Genomic DNA, 18,103 nt, shown 5'->3' on the forward strand with positions numbered 1-18,103 from the left:
CAGTAAAACCCCTTACCGATGAACAACCTAATCAACCTGAAGAATTGCAGAAAGACAATATTGAATATGTCTCTGCAGGAATTCCTGTTAAAGTTGATGAAAAATCTCATTATATCGTCACTCTTCCTAATGAAATAAATCCCTATAAAATTTGTAGACGTTGTCAAGAATATATTTCAAGTGATATAACATCGTTTAAGAGTAATCTAATGAATTTAGTAGATTGTGGGTTAAGTCAATATGGGAAAAAAGATGAATTAAACGAAGAAAGGGAAATATTTAGTAACGATGGATATATTTTTACTATTGATAATGAAAAATTTTTGTATTTTGATATGAACTCTAAAAAAGAATTTTTGTCTAATTTCTATGCACAAAAAGGAAGGACAGTAAATGGTGCTATGAGAGCTCGTGTAATTCAAATGCTTATGGAAGAAAATAGTTATAAACCAAATTTTGTCATTGACCAAGCTGTAGCAATTTTTGATCATTTTTTAGTTCTGACACCAAATTTTGCAATGTTTGGTATTTTATTTATTTTAAACAATATCAGTATATTGATTAAACAGAGATTCATTACAACTACTTGGATATGTTGCTTATGACATTGCATCTAAAATGGATATGTATAGTGAGGATATTTTTTATATGTCTAATTCTCGACTAATGTGGACTCAACAAGAACTACTTGATTTTGAACTAACAGTATTAGACACACTTTATTTCAAAACAACATATGTTACCACTTACTCTTTTTTTACTCAATTAGTAAATTTGTCAGATATTCTTTTACCAGAATCATTTGACTCAATAATTATTTTTCCTTATGTTTGTGCTACCTTACTTTCAACAGAGTTACTTAATATTTCAGTTCCAATTCTTGGTACATCTCTTTTATTATATTGTATTAACCACCCATATTTTTCGGAGTTAGGAAGAGATAAAGATAGTTTTTATAATGATGCATTAAATACTATTTTTAAAATGTGTCGTTTTTACAACATATCATTTAACAAATTACAAGAAATTACTGAAACAATTGGCTCATTCACACAATTTTTATTAGAACAAGGAAAAATACCTAATTTCCGTACAATATAAAAAGTATTTTGATAAGTTGTATCACTTTCAATTAATACCACTTTTCAATTGAATTAAATTTATTCTTTTCTTATAAAAATATTGTTTATCCTTTTTTTTTGAACAAAAAGTAAACTAAATGAAAATTGAACAAAACAAATCAAAAAAAAGATGAAAGAACTTAAAAAATATCTAAAGAACCATGGACTTAGTTGCATCAAAAATTCTTAAAAAATTCCTCAAAACATTTATTGAAAGTTGTAGTGATTGGGGAACTGGAAATGATGTTGATATCACACCATCACAAGGAACTGTTACTCTTCATAATATTGGATTTATTAAAGACGTATTTAGAGAAATGGTATTGTTACCATCTCAAATTGAAGTCACTACTGCGACATGTAGTTCTATAGATGTTATTGTACCATGGACACATCTGTATTCAAAACCTATTATTTTAAGACTTGGAGAAGTTATTGTAGATGCACATGACATAGTTTTAACACCAGAATTAATTCAAAAAGAACAAGAAAAGAATAAAAAAGAAAAACCAAAAAAACCTAAGAAGAAGAAATCAAGGGAGTTATTAGACACTATTTTAGTTGAGATTTCTAATTTTAAGTTATCATTAAAAATTGGACCATCTATATTAAATCTTGTTATTCAAGGTGGTGAAACATATTTTGCTGATCAACAATTTAATAAAATAAATAAAATTGAAAATGAAGTTCCTATAGATAATATTATTTATTCTTATAGATTCTTACAAGTTAATAGTTTAGATCTTACTCTTACAACAGGAAATAGAGTTGTTACATTATGTCATGGAATGGAAGTTGTAGGAAGATATACTACTCAAAGAGAAGCTGAGTCTTATAAATTATTAGATACCTCTTGTATTATTGAATTAACTAAAATATCGTTAAATCTCTCTATGGATGATTACATCAATTTGATTAATTACTTTAGGACATTCTTTTCTATTGCAACTGAAAGTGCGATTTTAGATGTTGTTAATGCTGATATTGATGAAACGCTCACTCATAACAATTCATCGAATCCTTCAACAAATAATTCTACTTGTACTTCTCGTTCATCTACTCCACCATTAAATGTAAATAGGATTGATACTGAATTAACATCTTCTACACCAGCAACATTGTCCATTCAAAGAACAGTAGCAAAACCAATGCCAATAGCACCACCTAAATCAAAGAGTAAAATTCCAAGTTCATCATTAGGATCATCATTATCCATGTCACCAATAACATCACCTTATTCATTTAAGAAAGGATCATCTATGTTATCTGTTGAGTGTGTTGATGGAGACATTAAAGCAATGAAAAAACTGGAAAAGATGGAAAAAAAGCAAGAGAAAAAATTACAAAAAATAGAGAAAAAAGGAGAACCAAGAACAATGTTTAAGTTTGTATTAGAATTTTTAAAATTATCATTACAAAATGAAGATACTGATGAAGGAATTTATTGGATTATTGGTGATATTTCAATGACTTTTGTTCCTGCATTTGGAGGAAGAATTAAAAAAGGGTTATATGGTTTTTCTATAGGAACTATTGAAGGAATGTATAATAGTCATGGAAATATGAAAAGATTAGTTTGGGCATTACCTGAAAGAGAAGGAGATGTTGTATTATCAAATGAACTTACAACAACATGGGAAAGAAATGTATTAATTAATACAAAAATGAAAGGAGAATTAAATTTTGTAGGAATTACAATGGAGTTTGAGATGTTAAAAAATTTGATTGAATTCTTAAAGGTAACAGTTATTGATAAATTATCTGAATTAGATGTGAGTATGCTTAGTATGAAAGAAAGAATAGAACAAACTCTTGAAGATGCTAAAAATAAATGGAATCAAGCACTTGATATTCTTGGACTTGGATGTGCACTTGATTTATTAAAAAGGATAGACATAGACTTTAAATTAAATGGTTGTAGATTTGAAGGACCATTTCCTAATAATGAAGGAACATTTATAATGGAATTAGATAATGTAAAAATAACAAACCAACCTTCATGGAATGAATTAACTGTTGATAAAAATATTTCAAAAAAACTTAAACATCAATTAGATATCAAAATAATTAAAATACCAAAAGAAATCAATTTAGGTATTGTTATGGGAACATTTGCCATTCACCTAAGTGATAAAGGAAAAACGTCATATCTTTTTCCACCTACAAGAGCAGATTTTAAAATGCAAGTTAAATTTGATGAAAATGATAGTATTCCAGCATTAGTTATGAGTCAATTGTATTTTAAACAAATTCATTTTGATTTACATCATAAATCATTTAGGAATATTTATGAATATGTTCAACAAATTAAAGAATATGTTCAAAGCAAAATGGGTGGGGAAATTAGTACATTTGGTAATAAAATCACTAGTACTGTTAAAGAAAGTGCTGATGACATTACTACCTCTGCAATAAATTTTGTTGACCAATCTTTCATTCCTGCTTTTAGATCAACTGAAATTCCTGCAATAGGATTAGAAATTGTATTAGACGATGGTATTGTTTGTGTTCCCGTTACTTCTATTGTTCAAAGAAAAGAAAAAGGAGGAGAAGAAGAGTATTACTCAAAAATGAAAGTAAAAGGATTACAACTTTGTTTTGGGTTAGACAAACAATTTAGAAGTATTGGACTATTCCTTGAAAGTGTTGTTACTGAACAGTTAGAAACTATTTTATCACCATTTAATGGAATATCGCCTAAATTAAATTCAGAATGGATATCAACTGAAGAAGATCCAAGTGTTTCATTTATTTGGAAATATGATAAAACTCAACCAAAAACTGAAAGAATAATGTCTGTTGAGTTAACGTTATTTAATGTTCAAGTCTTATTAAACAATTTATTTGGAGTTAAATTAGAACAAGTCATTCAACAAAAAGAACTTGAATTAACAAATAAAATTCAAGGAAAAAGTCCAAAAATACCTTCAACACCAAGAAAAGAAGTTGAAAAGAAAGAAAGGAAAGAACCAACTGAAAAAACAAAGAAATTGATTGAGTGGATTGAATCTAAATACAAAGGAATGGCTGTTACTGTTAATGTTTCTGAATGTGAATTAATTGCAGAGGACCATCTTCATAAAGCAACAGTATCATCTGCTAGTCCATATGCTAAACAAGCTGAGTGTATTGTTAATAATCTTATTCAAGAATTGAATGAAGTTAAAACAATAAATGAAAGATTAGAACAAACTAAACAAGACATTTTAGATCAAATAAATGAACTGGAAAATAAGAAAACATTATGTCAAGCAGAATTATCAAGAAAACGTTGTCGTAGTATGAGCAAAAAATAAATTTTCAATTTAACTTACAGCAATTCTATTATATTAAATTCAGTTTATGGCTATAATTTTGTTTGTTATCAACAATAGAGATAATAAGGAAATTACATAATTTTTAGACCTCAATTTAATACTTTAAAGGCATTATCAAGAAATAATCAATAGAATGTATCTAAATGAAAAAAAAATTTAGAATGTATTAAACAAGTAAAATAGTCTGAGATTTCTTAATAACCAAAGGAGAAAATGAGTGCAAACCTATGAAACAGTATTTTAATAAAATGGTGTCACTTTTAGTTTTAAGTCATTAAAAAGAAGGTGATGATGATAAAAATGGAAGAAATTTAAAAGAAAATAGTAACAACCTATATAAATGAAGAAATAACGATAAAATAATAACAATGTTTCAGATACTTTGTGTTACTAGTAAACTTTAAACAAATTAACTTATAGATATAGTTTTAAATACAGTCTTTATAATGGTTTTTTTTCTTCATTTAAATTAACCAAAACAAATATGGTGATGACATTTTTAATTACTTTTTATCATTAACAAGTTTAGGTTTTATTTCATATCTCTTGATTTCTTCTTTTGCTTGTTGAATTCGTTTTTCATTTAATTTCTTTAAAAACTGAACTCTACCAGGTCCTTCTGGAATTGTTTCAATAGACAGACTGTCTTCTTCACTGTTTTGTGGTACTATATCTTTCTTCTTAGATTTCTTTTGGAAACTATTTTGCTTTTGTTCATTAGTTTCTAGACTTTTTGAAATAAAGTTTCTTCTTTTCTTTTTGCAAAATCTTTCATGTAAATTTATCTCTTCTTGGATCATTGAATTACTTTTTTTTCTTAGACCCAATACAACCTCTATTTTATCATCCATACCTTCTATCAACCTATCGTCTTGTTGTTCTTCAATTAGTTTTACTTTTTCTTTTTTAGTAGTGTCAGGACTAAAACAATACCCATTCTCATTTAGAGTAATAGTGTCTTTTCCTAAACCAATCTGTCTTATCACAGGCCTTGTATCTTTTTCTGTTTGGAATGTTCTTTCGGTAGGTGTAATACCTTTTTGAAGGCTTTGTTCTTTCCTACATCCCTTACTTGTATTTTCTGTAAGAGCACTATTTTCTTTAGGTTGGTGTTCTTTTAAGACACCCACAAATCCAACCACCTTCTTTAACTCTTTCTTAAGTTCTGGTAATCCTTTAGTAGGTGTTAGAGAGGAGGATTGGATTTGAATTGAAAGTTGATTTGAATTATTGTTCAAATTAAAGAAATCACATTCCTTTTCTGTTTTGAAAGGTTCTATTTTCTTTTGACTTACCTTTTCTTTTTCTAAGGAGTGGCACTTAAGGCAACATTTCCCAATAGAATTCCAACACTTAGAACAGATATAGTTCAGACATTTTTTGCAGTAATATTTTTTCCTTTTTTTTATTTCAGATTGACAAATTTTACACTCATGCACATCTTCAGGAGAAATAACTAATGGAGAAAAAACAAAGTCACTTGTTTTCTTCATTCGGATAATAGCATCTTTGCTAATACTTTTCCAATGTTCTTTTTGTTCGTAACTTTCAAATTCAATTTCACATGACTTGACATTACTATAAATTTGTAGGGATTTCTCCTTATTTGGTTCAACAATACTACATCTACTCAATTCAATAATAAATCTTATTTTCATTAACTTTTCTTCTTTTTTTGTAAGTAAGATACAGTCATTAAATAATATTAATCCTCGTCTACTTCTTCCATTGTGAGTGAATTGGATAATAGTTTCTTCACTTAATAGGATTCTATGAGGTTCTATAACTTCAAAGCCATTTCTTTTAGCAAGTTTTGATCTTAAATCAAAGAGTTTTTGTTGTTGTTTGTTAGTTGAGATTGATTCATTAACTTTTGTAGTAACTTCTTTCATTACTTCTAATGCTTTAATGATATTCTGATAATCACAGTGATTTGTTGGAGTATTTTTTAATAAATCTGTTAAAAGGAGATTGTACCTTGGTAATCTTTGGACTGGCATAATAAGATAATCACGAAGATCGAGATTTTGATTCGTACTGATTTGATACTGACAATTTTCCAAATACCTTTTCAATTTTGTATCTTCTTCCAACTTTGTTAACAAAGTAAAAGCTTTGTTATGATTAATTAAAAAGTTTCTATAAACAATAAAGAATGGTGAAAAATTAAGAAAAAGTTCCCCAATGGAGTCTTCAAATGTTTTATCTTTCCAACTTTTTATTACCATTGACGCAAATTCTCTATTACAACGAAGTATCTCATCATAATACAAAAAAATTTGTTTAACATCTTCTGCATGAAACGGAGATGTTTCTTTTATCATTTTACGATAATAAAAGTTTTCACAAATCCCAAGTGAAGTAATATATGAAATTTCAGTTTCATATATTTCTTTACAAACCATTTTTCTTTTTTCAAGACTACAACAATTATCAATACTGTCTTCTACTTTATAATTACTTATACTATTTTCTTTAAAAATTTCTTTTATTTCTTTTAAATTATTCTTTGATTGTTCAAGCTTAATTAACTGAATTGGTTTTGGAGGGAGTTCTGGTACTTCCATTTTTGTGACTTTAAAGTTTTGGTCTTTCTATCTCTGACTTTTCTTCTTAGTTATTCTTTTTCTTTTTAATAAGATTGGTAGTCAAAAAGAGATTTTATAACCTTAAAAAGATTTTTAGTTATATATGATACATACTATGAATATCCTGTATTATTGGAGTTGGTTCGTTTTTTATAGTTGAATTGACATAATTTCATTAGTTTCAAATATTGAGTAATTAACCAATAAACTTGGGGTTCCTCTTTTTGTTGGAACAGAACTAGTAAAATTAAGAAACATATCTCGAAGTGCTTCGTTCTTAAAGAATTTAAGTAAACACTTATCACCAAACTCAGCCCTGAAATTCTACTTGTTAATCTTATTTTTCTATACATTACTATAAAAGAAATTAATAACCCAAACCAATGGATTGAATATTCTTCGACTGACCATTTCAAATAAACAAATACCCAAACTATAAACATCACTTTCGAACAGTGCATGTCCTTGAAGCACTTCTGGGGCTAAATATCTTCCATCACCACATTCATCTGAATCAACAACTTCTCCTATTTTAGTTGCTGTGCCAAAATCACCTAACTTCACCATCCCATTCTTATCAATTAATAGATTTTCTAGTTTAACATCAAGATGAACTAAGTCATGCATATTCATTATTTTTAATCCCATAAGAACACACCAAATTGTAAAAATAATCTCATTGTCATTCATTTCTTTCTTTATTAAAAGATCCCAAACTGTTGTTTCAAATTTTGGCATTACAGCATAAAAATTGATTGAATCATAATACATTTCTTCATTTAATGCTAGATACATGGTTTTGTTTTGAAGTATTTTCATTGAATTGCGTTCTTTTTTATAGTTAAGTAATTGGTTTGTTCGAATGGAAACTTTAACAACTTTAATTTGATGAGTTTTGTTGTCGTAACATTTATAGACATTCCAATAGCTCCCTGTTCCTATTAGTTTCATTTCAATAAATCTCTTCTCTAATTCGTCAGTGGGTGGAGGAATTCCTTCAACAAATAGTTTCTGGTAATGAGTTATTCGTTTAGAAGGAATAGGTGGAGTACGATATATTTTAGAAATAGGACAGAAGTAATGTTTTGTGTTATGTTCGTTTGAAGAAAGTAAGGAATTTCTCAACGACTGATCTTTATTATTTTCATCAATGTAACTTGGATAAAATAATAATTTTTTTTGTGTTGGCTGGCTTTGAGTGTGTTGCATATAAAAAGACAAAAATTATTGTTTCTTAGATTAATATTAAGATTGTGCTTTTGTGGATCACATTTGAATTAAATAAAATCTGAAAGTGAGAAGTTTCTGATTGAGTGATTGTGAAAAGAAATTTCAACCAATAAAATATAATCTTAAAAAAAAAAAGATTGAAACGAAATTTAGTAGAAAGAACTAAAAAAAATAGAAGTTATGGAAAACGAATTACTTATAAAGGGTATTGATGAATTAGAAAATGATACTCAAAATACATACCAAGCAATAAGAAATCTCATTCCTAAGTATAAGATTGTAGTTGAGAAATGTATGTTATTTGATAGAGCTGAACAACAAATGATTAAAGCGGCAGAAGGACTTGTAGAATCAATGGAAACGATGGGTGATTGTGGGCATAATGACTTAAATGTTGGAATGTTAAATATTGCAAATATGTTTTCGATGTGGAAGAATAATTTGATAGAAATAACAGATCAATTCAAAATTATTTGCGAAAATTTAGTAAATGATTCAACAAATTTACCTAAGGAACTTGACCGAGCACGAGATGAGGCTAAAAGTAATAAATCCAAAGCAAATGACGAATGGAAAAAAATTAGTAAGAAAATTGATACAACAAAGAAAAATAAAAAATTACTTTTAAAAAACCCCAACATCATTAATGAAATGGAACAAACTGAAAAAGAGAAAAAAGAAGTTTTAAAGATAGTAACTATTGAAGCTTATAAAGATGCTTTAAATCTTCTTCGTGGAAGTTATGGAACAATTTTTGAAAATTTCAAGAAAGTTTATGACGTTAAAGTAACTGCTGATTCTAAAGCAGAACAAATTTTTAATGCACAGATTAAAGATATTAATGATTTAATTAATTATACAAAGGATATACCACAAAAATGTAATACATTATTCTCAATGTATAATAACAAATTTATAGATGACACTGCATTTAAAGAAGAATCAAAAGAATTACTTATTGAAATAGGTTTCAATAAATATGCTGTCCAAAAACAAGATATAGCGGATCGTTTATTAAATTCAGTTAAAACTGCTGTCGAAAATGGATTATTTACAACAAACCTTGTAAAAAAGTTAATGGACTCTATTCCAGAAGATGCAAAGAAACCACCAGTAGAAGAAGAACTGATTGATATTTTGGAACCAATTCAAGAAGACCAACAACAACTAACTCAATCAACACCAGTTATAGGCCAAAAGAAGGAAGAACCAAAAAAGAGTTCTGATATGATCAAATCAACTATTCCTAACAATAATCATCTTGTTGAAAAGGCTTAAACACTTTTTTGTGGTATTGATTTTTATTTGATAATATTTTTACTCTCTTCTTCAGTTTTTATTTAGTTAATCATTCTTACAGTTCATAGACTATTATTTCTCAAATACATTAATACCATATTGTAGTATCTTCTAAATTGAGACGCCAATAAGGCAATTCTTTCTTAACACATTTTTTAATATCAAACAAATTGTTGATCTTTTTTAACTCGTTTTCTATATATGATTTTACTCAAGGACTTTATATGGTTCATGGAAGGATAATACTTTTTGTTCATATTGTTATAGTTTGTTTTTTAATCTTTAATATTAATTAGTTAGTGACTGTTATTGATTTCAATAGAATGTAAAAGAGGATGTGAAGCATGTGATGAAGAATATCATTGTACAAAATGTAATTCTGGATATTGGTTAAGAAAGTATTCATTTGAAGTAAGTTTATGTGAAAAGTGTCCAACTGGATGTTTTGAATGTTCATCACCAACACAGTGTTCATCATGTTCTAAAGGATATTATTTAGACAATGGAATGTGTTATCGTTTGTTTCTTGTTTTTTGGAATCAAACTTTGGAAACATCAAATTTTCAAAAATAAAAATTAATCTGTAGAATGTCCTATTGGTCGTAGTTCGTGTTCTGGTCCTGATTCTTGTATTACTTGTGAAAGAAATTATGGTATTGTTGTTTATAGTGGTTATAGTTGGTGTAGTCCATGTACAACAATTCGTTGTTCTTCATGCCAAGTTGGAACATATTTGTCAAATGGATTATGCTCTGGTTTGTTTCGAATATTTTATTTGTAAAGTATATAAAAGAATAATACGGTATTAATTATTAGCATGTCCTAATGAATGTATGACATGCAATACTTTTAGTGAATGTACTAGATGTAAAGATGGATATTACTTGGAGAATAGTAAATGTCTTTATTATGCAAACAAACTGAAAGGATGTACTTCTTGTGATATTACTGATTATTTAACATGCTCAACAACAGAATATAAATGTGACCAATGTATTGACGAATATGTTCCATTAGGAAAAAAGTGTATAACATGTGGAAATGATCCAAATTGTTATAAATGTAATAATAATATGACTTGTTCATATTGTAAACTTGGATATAGTATTTATGAAGGTACTTGTATTTCATGTTCTGACACTAATGCTGGATGTGTTTCGCCAATAAAGGAAGGAAAATGTCAATACAACAATTTCCTTTATCAAAGTTATTGTTATGAGTGTTCTAAGTATAATCCTAATTGTCTAGTATGTTCTAATTCATCACCAAACTGTCTTGTATGTAAAAATGGATATGGATTAAAAGAAGATAAAACATGTGTAAAATGTGAGACTGGATGTTCTTTATGTTATAAAGCTGAATATTGTGAAAAATGTCAAGAAGGATATGTGTTGAGAAAAGGAAAATGTTATAAATTTGAGAGTGATAATTGTGATGCTAATTGTTATAACTCAAGTATTGGATGTACTGCATGTTCAACAACTAAAATTGAAGAAGATTCAAATGGAATTTGTTTACAATGTTCAATTAGAAATTGTAAAGTTTGTGATTATAATTTAAAGTCTTGTATTGTTTGTGAGGATGGATATGTTTATGATTCATACACCAAACAATGTATTGTTAAACCAGGTGATTTGTGTGAAGTTTATAAGTCTTCGTCATGCATTAAATGTAGAGATGGTTATGCAGTTGATTATATTAATAACAAATGTATTAAATGTGGTAACAATTGTAAAACATGTAGTTATACTAATGGTCATTTCAAGTGCTTCTCAAGTGGTTCATCATTAAATTTGTACTTATTAAACTCACATTGTGTTTCTCCACAAAATGAGAAGTGTAATAATGTTGGATTTGATAGTTGTAGATCATGTATTGATAATACAAAAGTAGTTAATGGAGAATGTAAAGAATGTCCAACACATTGTTTGAGATGTTCACATGATGAATGTCTTCAATGTGATACATCAAGTATTCTTCGAGATGGTAAATGTATTGAAAGTATGGATTGTTTAATTACAAATGAATATGGAAGTTGTTCTAAATGTATTTCAACAAAAGTATTGAATTCTGAGACTAGTAGTTGTGAACCATGTCCAGATAATTGTAAAGAATGTTTGTCTTCAACAAGTTGTGATGAATGTATGAATGGTTATGTTTTGTATAATCAAACTGATTGTATAAAATTAACAAACACAAAGTTAGAGTTGAAAAGATCAATTAATTCATTAATTCCTCATTGTAAAAAAGAAACAACTGTTGGATGTCAGCGTTGTGATAACAAGTATTACCTTACAAACACATTAATGTGTGAACATTGTATTGAAAATTGTGAACATTGTATTGATTCAACAACATGTCAGAAATGTTCTGCAGGATATATTTTAAATAATAGTGTATGTGTTAAACAGGGGAAAAAAGGATGTAAAATTATTACACAAAATGGGGAAAACTGTGCAATATGTAAAGATGGATATTTCCACAAACTTATTTTAGTCATAGGCTATACAGTACTCAGTCACTCACTCTGTTTTTATCGAAACTCCAGAAAATATTAATGAAGTAATAACACGACTACATCATTACCAAGAAGTGGTTTTATTAAATAGGAACTATTTTAAATATTAAAAAGTTGTTGGTAACAACAAAAATCTAAGAAATTCAAATATTAGGAAAAAGAAAAAGTCATAAAGGTTAAAAACTTATAATCAGAAGAAAAAATTCTACTTAAAAGAAATAAAAAGGAGAAAAACTTTATTGAAAACTAAAAAATAAAATCCATCATCTTAATAATACGAATTTGAAATATGAGTAGTGATAAACAACATTACAATAAAAAGAATATGGGTATCAAACAATTTCCAAAAGATTGTATCTCACAAGCATCAGTAATCACTTCTATTGACCTTTCAAATAATGAGATTACAGTTTGTTACTATTGTTCAAAAGAATCAAAGGTATTAGAATAAATTGACAATGGATAGAATCTCCCTAAAGAAATGGGAACATTTAAAGTGTTAACTCATTTCAGAATGATGGCTAATAAAGTATCGACATTGCCAGTTAGTTTTACTACGTTAAGTAATCTTCGACATCTTGATTTAAATGCAAATTGTTTTACTGAATTTCCAACACAAATATCAACATTAACGAATTTAGAAGAAATTCAAATGATTCAAAACCAATTAACAACAATACCTGATTGTATTGGAAAGTTAGTCAAATTGCAAAGAATTTCATTTACTGCTAATTTTTTAAAATCATTACCAAAAGGATTAGCTAAATGTGTTGATATGAATTATATTGAATTAACAAGTAATGAATTTGAAGAATTTCCAGAAGTAATTTGTGAATTAAGAAAAGTAACAATTTTAATGCTTCAACAAAATAGAATTAAAGAAGTACCAGAATCTATAAGTAAATTAGAAAAATTGAGTGGATTATATTTATCATCTAATAATTTTGGTAAATTTCCAGAAACAGTATGTAGAATTCCATCATTAACACAGTTAGAATTAGATAATAATAATTTTGTTGATATACCTGATTCTCTTTCACAATTAACAAAATTAAAAACATTAATTATTAATAAATCATTTATTTCATGTTTAAATTCAGTAGATATGATGTCAAATTTATGTCAGATTGTATTAAGTGATACAAAATGTATGTTTCTTCCAGATCTTTCACAAAATAGTAAATTAACATCATTAAATGTTATTCGTGGATGTTTAAATGAAGTTAAATCACTTCCACCAAATTGTTCATGTAGATTTTCTAATAATCAAATTGAATCAATTGAATTTCCAGAAAATGGAATTCTTCAATATATGATTCTTTCAAATAATAAATTAAAAATATCACCAGATCTTTCAATGGTTTCTAAAATTTCACGTCTTGATATTTCTCAAAATAGAATTACTAGATTTAATGAAAATACATGTCATCCTACATTACAACAATTGGATATTAGTTGTAATCCATTAGTTGAATTTCCTATATATATTACTAAATGTCAAGGATTAAAAATATTAAATCTTTCTGATTGTCATTTATATGAAGTTCCATCTAATGTTCTTTCATCATTAAGTAATTTAGAAAATTTATATATTGGATGTAATCATCTTAGTTCATTAGAAAGTCTTTCTGTATTAAAAAAATTAAAAGCATTATATTTACAATCAAATAATCTTTTTCATTTTCCACAAAGTATATTTGATTTAATTACATTAAAAACATTATTTATATCAAATAATTATATTACAAATATTCCAAATCAAATTTCTAAATTAACTCAATTAGAACAAATAGATCTTTGTTGTAATAGTATTTTAGATATTAAACCATTAACTAATATTCCTAGTTTAAAAGAAATTGATGTTTCATTTAATTTTATTAAAGAAATCCCATCAGAAATAGAATCAATGCCAAATTTAATAGCATTTAATATTATTGGTAATGAACTTGAAACACATTGTAAAATTCCTCATTTAGAAAAAAAATGTGAATTTTTCCAAATACAAAGACCTGTATTAAAAACAAGTAAAGAAGAACCAACATTAGAAAGTACATCTATTGCATGTACTGTTTATAATGATAAAAAAATAGCTAAACCATTTTCTATTCCAGTTGATCTTAATCCATCATTTACTTTAAAAATGAATAATGGTCTTAAAAATGAAGAAGAATTTCCTATTGATATTGGAATTTGTGAAATGAAAGGAAGAAGACCTTCTATGCAAGATACTTCTTTTGTTATAAAAAATTATTTAATGAAAGGATATCATATGATTGGATTATTTGATGGACATGGAGGAGATACTGTATCAAAATTATCATCTGCTTTATTTCCAACTATTTTTGCAAATCAATTTCAAAGTCAAATTAAAAAAAGTTTATCTAAAAAGAAAATTGATCCAGAAAATTATGTTGATACTTGGATTAAAACATCATTTATTGAAACTTATTCAATAATTAATGAATATATTGAAAAACAAAAATTTACTGATGGATCTGCTGGAATAGTTATATTAATTACACCTCAAAAAATGTATTGTGCTAATTGTGGTGATTCAAGAGCATTATTAATTCAAAGAAATACTGAAAATCCAATGTCTGTTGATCATAAACCAACTAATCCAAATGAATTTCGAAGAATTAGACAAAATTATGGTTATGTTGATAAAAGTGGTAGATTAAATGGTGAAGTTGGTCTTGCACGTGCATTAGGTGATCTTAAATGTCATCCTGCTTTAACTTGTGAACCAGAAGTATTAACTGTTAATAGATCAAATGAAGATCAAGCAATTGTTGTTGCATGTGATGGATTATGGGATGTTTTTGATAATCAAACTGTTGCTCGTATGACACGAGAACGTTTAAAAACACCAAGAATTGCTGACATAGCTTGTTTCTTAAGAGATGCTGCTCATTTCAATGATAGTGGTGATAATATTAGTTGTATCGTTGTTCGCTTTTAATTTCAATTAACTTTTCATCTAATTTTTTTTTTTGTTTCTTTTATATCTATTTGTGAATATTTTTCTTATAAATTTAAAAATGAAGAATATTATAATTACTTAAATATATTTCATTATTATAATAAATTATATTATTCTTTAAAAATTTTGAGGTAAAATCTTGTTTTTTACTCTATTTTATTCTATGATTTAATTTGAACCTATTCATTCATTTTTTTTTCATTTAAATTACTTGAACTTTTATAATTATTATCATTATATACCAAACTTTTAGAATATTAAATTTATTTAGAAATTTATCAACTTATATCTCTATTTTATATTTAAATTTAATGATGTACTTTTTCTTTCAATAATTTTAACTAAAACAATAACAATTATATTTTCTTAGTTTAATAAAACATTATAAATCTTTTTTTTTCATTAAAGGTTTTTAATAAGTTAATTAGAATTCAAAGAGAATTCTTTTATGATAAGTTTGTTTATTAACTCAATAAAAGTTAGTACAATTAATCTTATTCTGTTGAATTTTTTTTATTATTGAATAATAAAAAATAATTTGTAAATATTTAATGATATCATCTTTGTATAATTGTTTATTAGTGAATTCTTTTATCAAAAATGAAATTAATGACTAAATATAATATATTATTTTCTTTCTTGATAAATATACTCAAAATTAGAAATTAATATTTATATCTATTCTATATCTATTCTATAAATTATATTGTAAATTATACACAAATAACATATGAATTATTATCATATATTCTTGTTAGAAAATATCAAAGAACCTAATCAAAAATTATTAATGTAGTAATTTTTTTTAATCTTTTCTTATCTCATTATAGTTTTGATTGATAAATCTTTTATCAACAATCTTGTCGTTATTCTTAAAAGATTAGGAATTTTTTGAACTCAAGAAAAGAATATTTCTTTTATCATACTCTAAATATTCCAAAATAATAATAAAATAACAAAATGAGACAAGTTTGTTTATTAAAACATCAGTTTATTTCTTAAATCATAAACTATATCAATAATTTATTCTTATGTTTTCTTTGATATATAATTAAATGATTTATATTGAAGTTTCAAAATATCTAAGTGAGGTCTAAATTATGAACAATTTTTATTTTTACCTTAAATCAAAAATAAAAGAGAAAACTACAAAATGTTATTTAAAACAAAAAGAGATGATTCATCCACGATATTATTCATATGAATATTATGAAGATAACTCAAATACAACATCAATATGTTCAATGGATTCATCTTTTAGTTTGTTAAGAAATATTTAATAAAAGAAGAAAATGAATAAGTAATAGGATAGTTGATAATGGTGGATTTATTCCTCAAATTCAAAGATTTAAGAATTTAGTTTCTTTAAAATTTAATAATACTGAACTTAACCATTTGGATGAACTTATTTCACTTCCATTAACTTTATTAGATATTTCTAATAATCAAATTAGTTCATTATCTCCATTGATTTATCTTACTACACTTAAATTTCTTAATGCATCAACAAACCCTATTTTATTAATTCCTCCATTACCAGAGCTTAAATCACTTTGTCTTAACAATTGTCCATTAAAAGATAATAAACAAACAATAAGGTCACTGTATAAAATGACAACATTAACATGCCTAGAACTTCCACGTTCTACTCATACAAAACTAATAGATCCTAAACAAGCTCTTCAAAGAATAAGATTTCAAAGAAGAAAAGGGAAATTATTTAAAACACAAAAAGAATATTATGAAAGAATTAATAATACACCTACACCATTAATATTTGATAGTGATATTTATATTAGAACACTTATTTTATTTTTACCACTTCTTATTGTATTTAATAAAGAAAGAATAGATAAAAATGTTAGAAGATTAATTGCACAATCTGTTAATGATGAAGTATCAATTCCATTACAACATACTTCAATTATTAATTATATTCAACATATTCAATTAGGTAAAATACAAAGAAATTATAATTCATTTATAACAACATTATATAGATTTAATGAAACACCATTTAAACAATTAATACCAGAAATTGAAGTTCCAAGACAAATAGAATATAATAAATGTATTCCAGGAAAACTTCTTGTAAGTTGTTTAAATGGAAAAATATATCTTTATGATTTTCAATCAAATATATCAACACAAATAGATTCTCCATTTAATTCTTCACCATATGGGATTTGTTGGTGTTCAGAAAAATCAAAAGCAAATAATTGTATTATTGGTAGTGATACAGGAAAATTATGTTATTATGATTTTTCAAAAAGAAAACAACCATTATTAACAATAGATAATTTAGAAAGAATAACTTCTGTACATCTTAATTGTAATTGTTCAAAATTTATTACTTCAGGATTTGAAACTAATATAAATCTTTTTGATTTTGAAACATTTAAATTAGAAAGAGTTTATGGATCTTTACATAATGAAAATGTTAATGTAGCAAAATTTTCTAATACTAATCCATTTTTATTTACAACATGTTCTTTTGATTCTTGTGCAGCAATATGGGATCTTAGAACAGATTGTTCTATTCCAGTAATAAAATATATTGGAGAAACATTATTAGTAACAACAATATTCTCAGAAAATGATTTAAATATTCTTATTGCTGGTTGTGATAATTATGTTGAATCAATTGATCTTAGAATTCAAAAAGGAATAAAAATGCAATTAGAAAGAAGATGGGATAATAATTCATTTTGTCGTGGTTATTATTGTAATGGAGGAGAATCTGTTGTTATTAGTAATTCACATGAACAAACACTTCATATAACAAGAACATATGATGGTAAAAGAATTATTGATTGTCATTGTGATAATATTAATCATCAATTAAATTTTGATGGTATTATTACTGTTAGATGTGATCCATTTAATGATTTTGATTTTAGTTTAGTTATGAATAATGATTCATTAACTCAACTTGGGTTATTCCATTGCCAACTAATCTAGTTAATTAATATTTCAATATAATAATTTAAATGATATTTAAAATCTTTATTTAAAAAGAAACAAAAAGAAAATCATTCAGAAAGTCT

At 26.0% G+C, this 18,103-nt stretch overlaps 8 protein-coding genes across 8 annotated transcripts in view, besides 9 other annotated features; 6 read left to right on the plus strand and 2 right to left on the minus strand.

Moving 5' to 3' along the window:
- Window positions 1-1,101, plus strand: part of EDI_130710 (uncharacterized protein) — a gene marked incomplete at both ends in the record, with an annotated part of 1,360 nt that extends 259 nt beyond the window's left edge. Inside the window, 2 exons of the mRNA XM_001734960.1 lie at window positions 4-520; window positions 570-1,101. Of these exons, the coding sequence (XP_001735012.1) occupies window positions 4-520; window positions 570-1,101 (1,049 nt within the window). The remainder of the gene's footprint in view (window positions 1-3; window positions 521-569) is intronic.
- A 181-nt stretch (window positions 1,102-1,282) lies between these two features.
- EDI_130720 (uncharacterized protein) lies at window positions 1,283-4,417 on the plus strand (the record flags this gene model as incomplete). Its single annotated transcript, XM_001734961.1, has 1 exon — window positions 1,283-4,417. One exon carries the CDS (start codon window positions 1,283-1,285, stop codon window positions 4,415-4,417), a length of 3,135 nt encoding a protein of 1,044 aa, XP_001735013.1.
- Window positions 1,599-1,654: a microsatellite.
- Window positions 1,776-1,798: a sequence feature (AT_rich).
- Window positions 4,418-4,941: 524 nt separating the features above from the next.
- EDI_130730 (FYVE, RhoGEF and PH domain-containing protein, putative) lies at window positions 4,942-7,005 on the minus strand (the record flags this gene model as incomplete). The annotated part of the gene is made up of 1 exon (XM_001734962.1): window positions 4,942-7,005. One exon carries the CDS (start codon window positions 7,003-7,005, stop codon window positions 4,942-4,944), a length of 2,064 nt encoding a protein of 687 aa, XP_001735014.1.
- Window positions 6,889-6,945: a sequence feature (AT_rich).
- Window positions 7,006-7,139: 134 nt separating the features above from the next.
- Window positions 7,140-8,235, minus strand: EDI_130740 (cyclin-dependent protein kinase PHO85, putative; the record flags this gene model as incomplete). The annotated part of the gene is made up of 3 exons (XM_001734963.1): window positions 7,140-7,342; window positions 7,383-7,722; window positions 7,744-8,235. 3 exons carry the CDS (start codon window positions 8,233-8,235, stop codon window positions 7,140-7,142), a joined length of 1,035 nt encoding a protein of 344 aa, XP_001735015.1.
- A 201-nt stretch (window positions 8,236-8,436) lies between these two features.
- On the plus strand, window positions 8,437-9,534 carry EDI_130750 (uncharacterized protein; the record flags this gene model as incomplete). The annotated part of the gene is made up of 1 exon (XM_001734964.1): window positions 8,437-9,534. One exon carries the CDS (start codon window positions 8,437-8,439, stop codon window positions 9,532-9,534), a length of 1,098 nt encoding a protein of 365 aa, XP_001735016.1.
- Window positions 9,535-9,779: 245 nt separating this feature from the next.
- EDI_130760 (uncharacterized protein) lies at window positions 9,780-12,113 on the plus strand (the record flags this gene model as incomplete). Its single annotated transcript, XM_001734965.1, has 5 exons — window positions 9,780-9,821; window positions 9,878-9,928; window positions 9,955-10,072; window positions 10,143-10,310; window positions 10,372-12,113. 5 exons carry the CDS (start codon window positions 9,780-9,782, stop codon window positions 12,111-12,113), a joined length of 2,121 nt encoding a protein of 706 aa, XP_001735017.1.
- Window positions 12,114-12,362: 249 nt separating this feature from the next.
- On the plus strand, window positions 12,363-15,035 carry EDI_130770 (leucine-rich repeat containing protein, putative; the record flags this gene model as incomplete). Its single annotated transcript, XM_001734966.1, has 2 exons — window positions 12,363-12,482; window positions 12,540-15,035. 2 exons carry the CDS (start codon window positions 12,363-12,365, stop codon window positions 15,033-15,035), a joined length of 2,616 nt encoding a protein of 871 aa, XP_001735018.1.
- Window positions 13,121-13,158: a sequence feature (AT_rich).
- Window positions 13,766-13,826: a sequence feature (AT_rich).
- Window positions 15,036-15,054: 19 nt separating the features above from the next.
- Window positions 15,055-15,184: a sequence feature (AT_rich).
- An 89-nt stretch (window positions 15,185-15,273) lies between these two features.
- Window positions 15,274-15,456: a sequence feature (AT_rich).
- Window positions 15,457-15,561: 105 nt separating this feature from the next.
- Window positions 15,562-15,774: a sequence feature (AT_rich).
- A 457-nt stretch (window positions 15,775-16,231) lies between these two features.
- Window positions 16,232-18,017, plus strand: EDI_130780 (uncharacterized protein; the record flags this gene model as incomplete). Its single annotated transcript, XM_001734967.1, has 2 exons — window positions 16,232-16,316; window positions 16,369-18,017. The coding sequence occupies 2 exons, from the start codon at window positions 16,232-16,234 to the stop codon at window positions 18,015-18,017; spliced, it is 1,734 nt and encodes a 577-aa protein (XP_001735019.1).
- Window positions 18,018-18,073: a sequence feature (AT_rich).
- Between the last annotated feature and the right edge of the window lie 30 nt (window positions 18,074-18,103).

Source organism: Entamoeba dispar, genomic scaffold (assembly GCF_000209125.1).
Source record: "Entamoeba dispar SAW760 scf_1105229458835 genomic scaffold, whole genome shotgun sequence".
Lineage (NCBI taxonomy): Eukaryota > Evosea > Mastigamoebida > Endamoebidae > Entamoeba > Entamoeba dispar.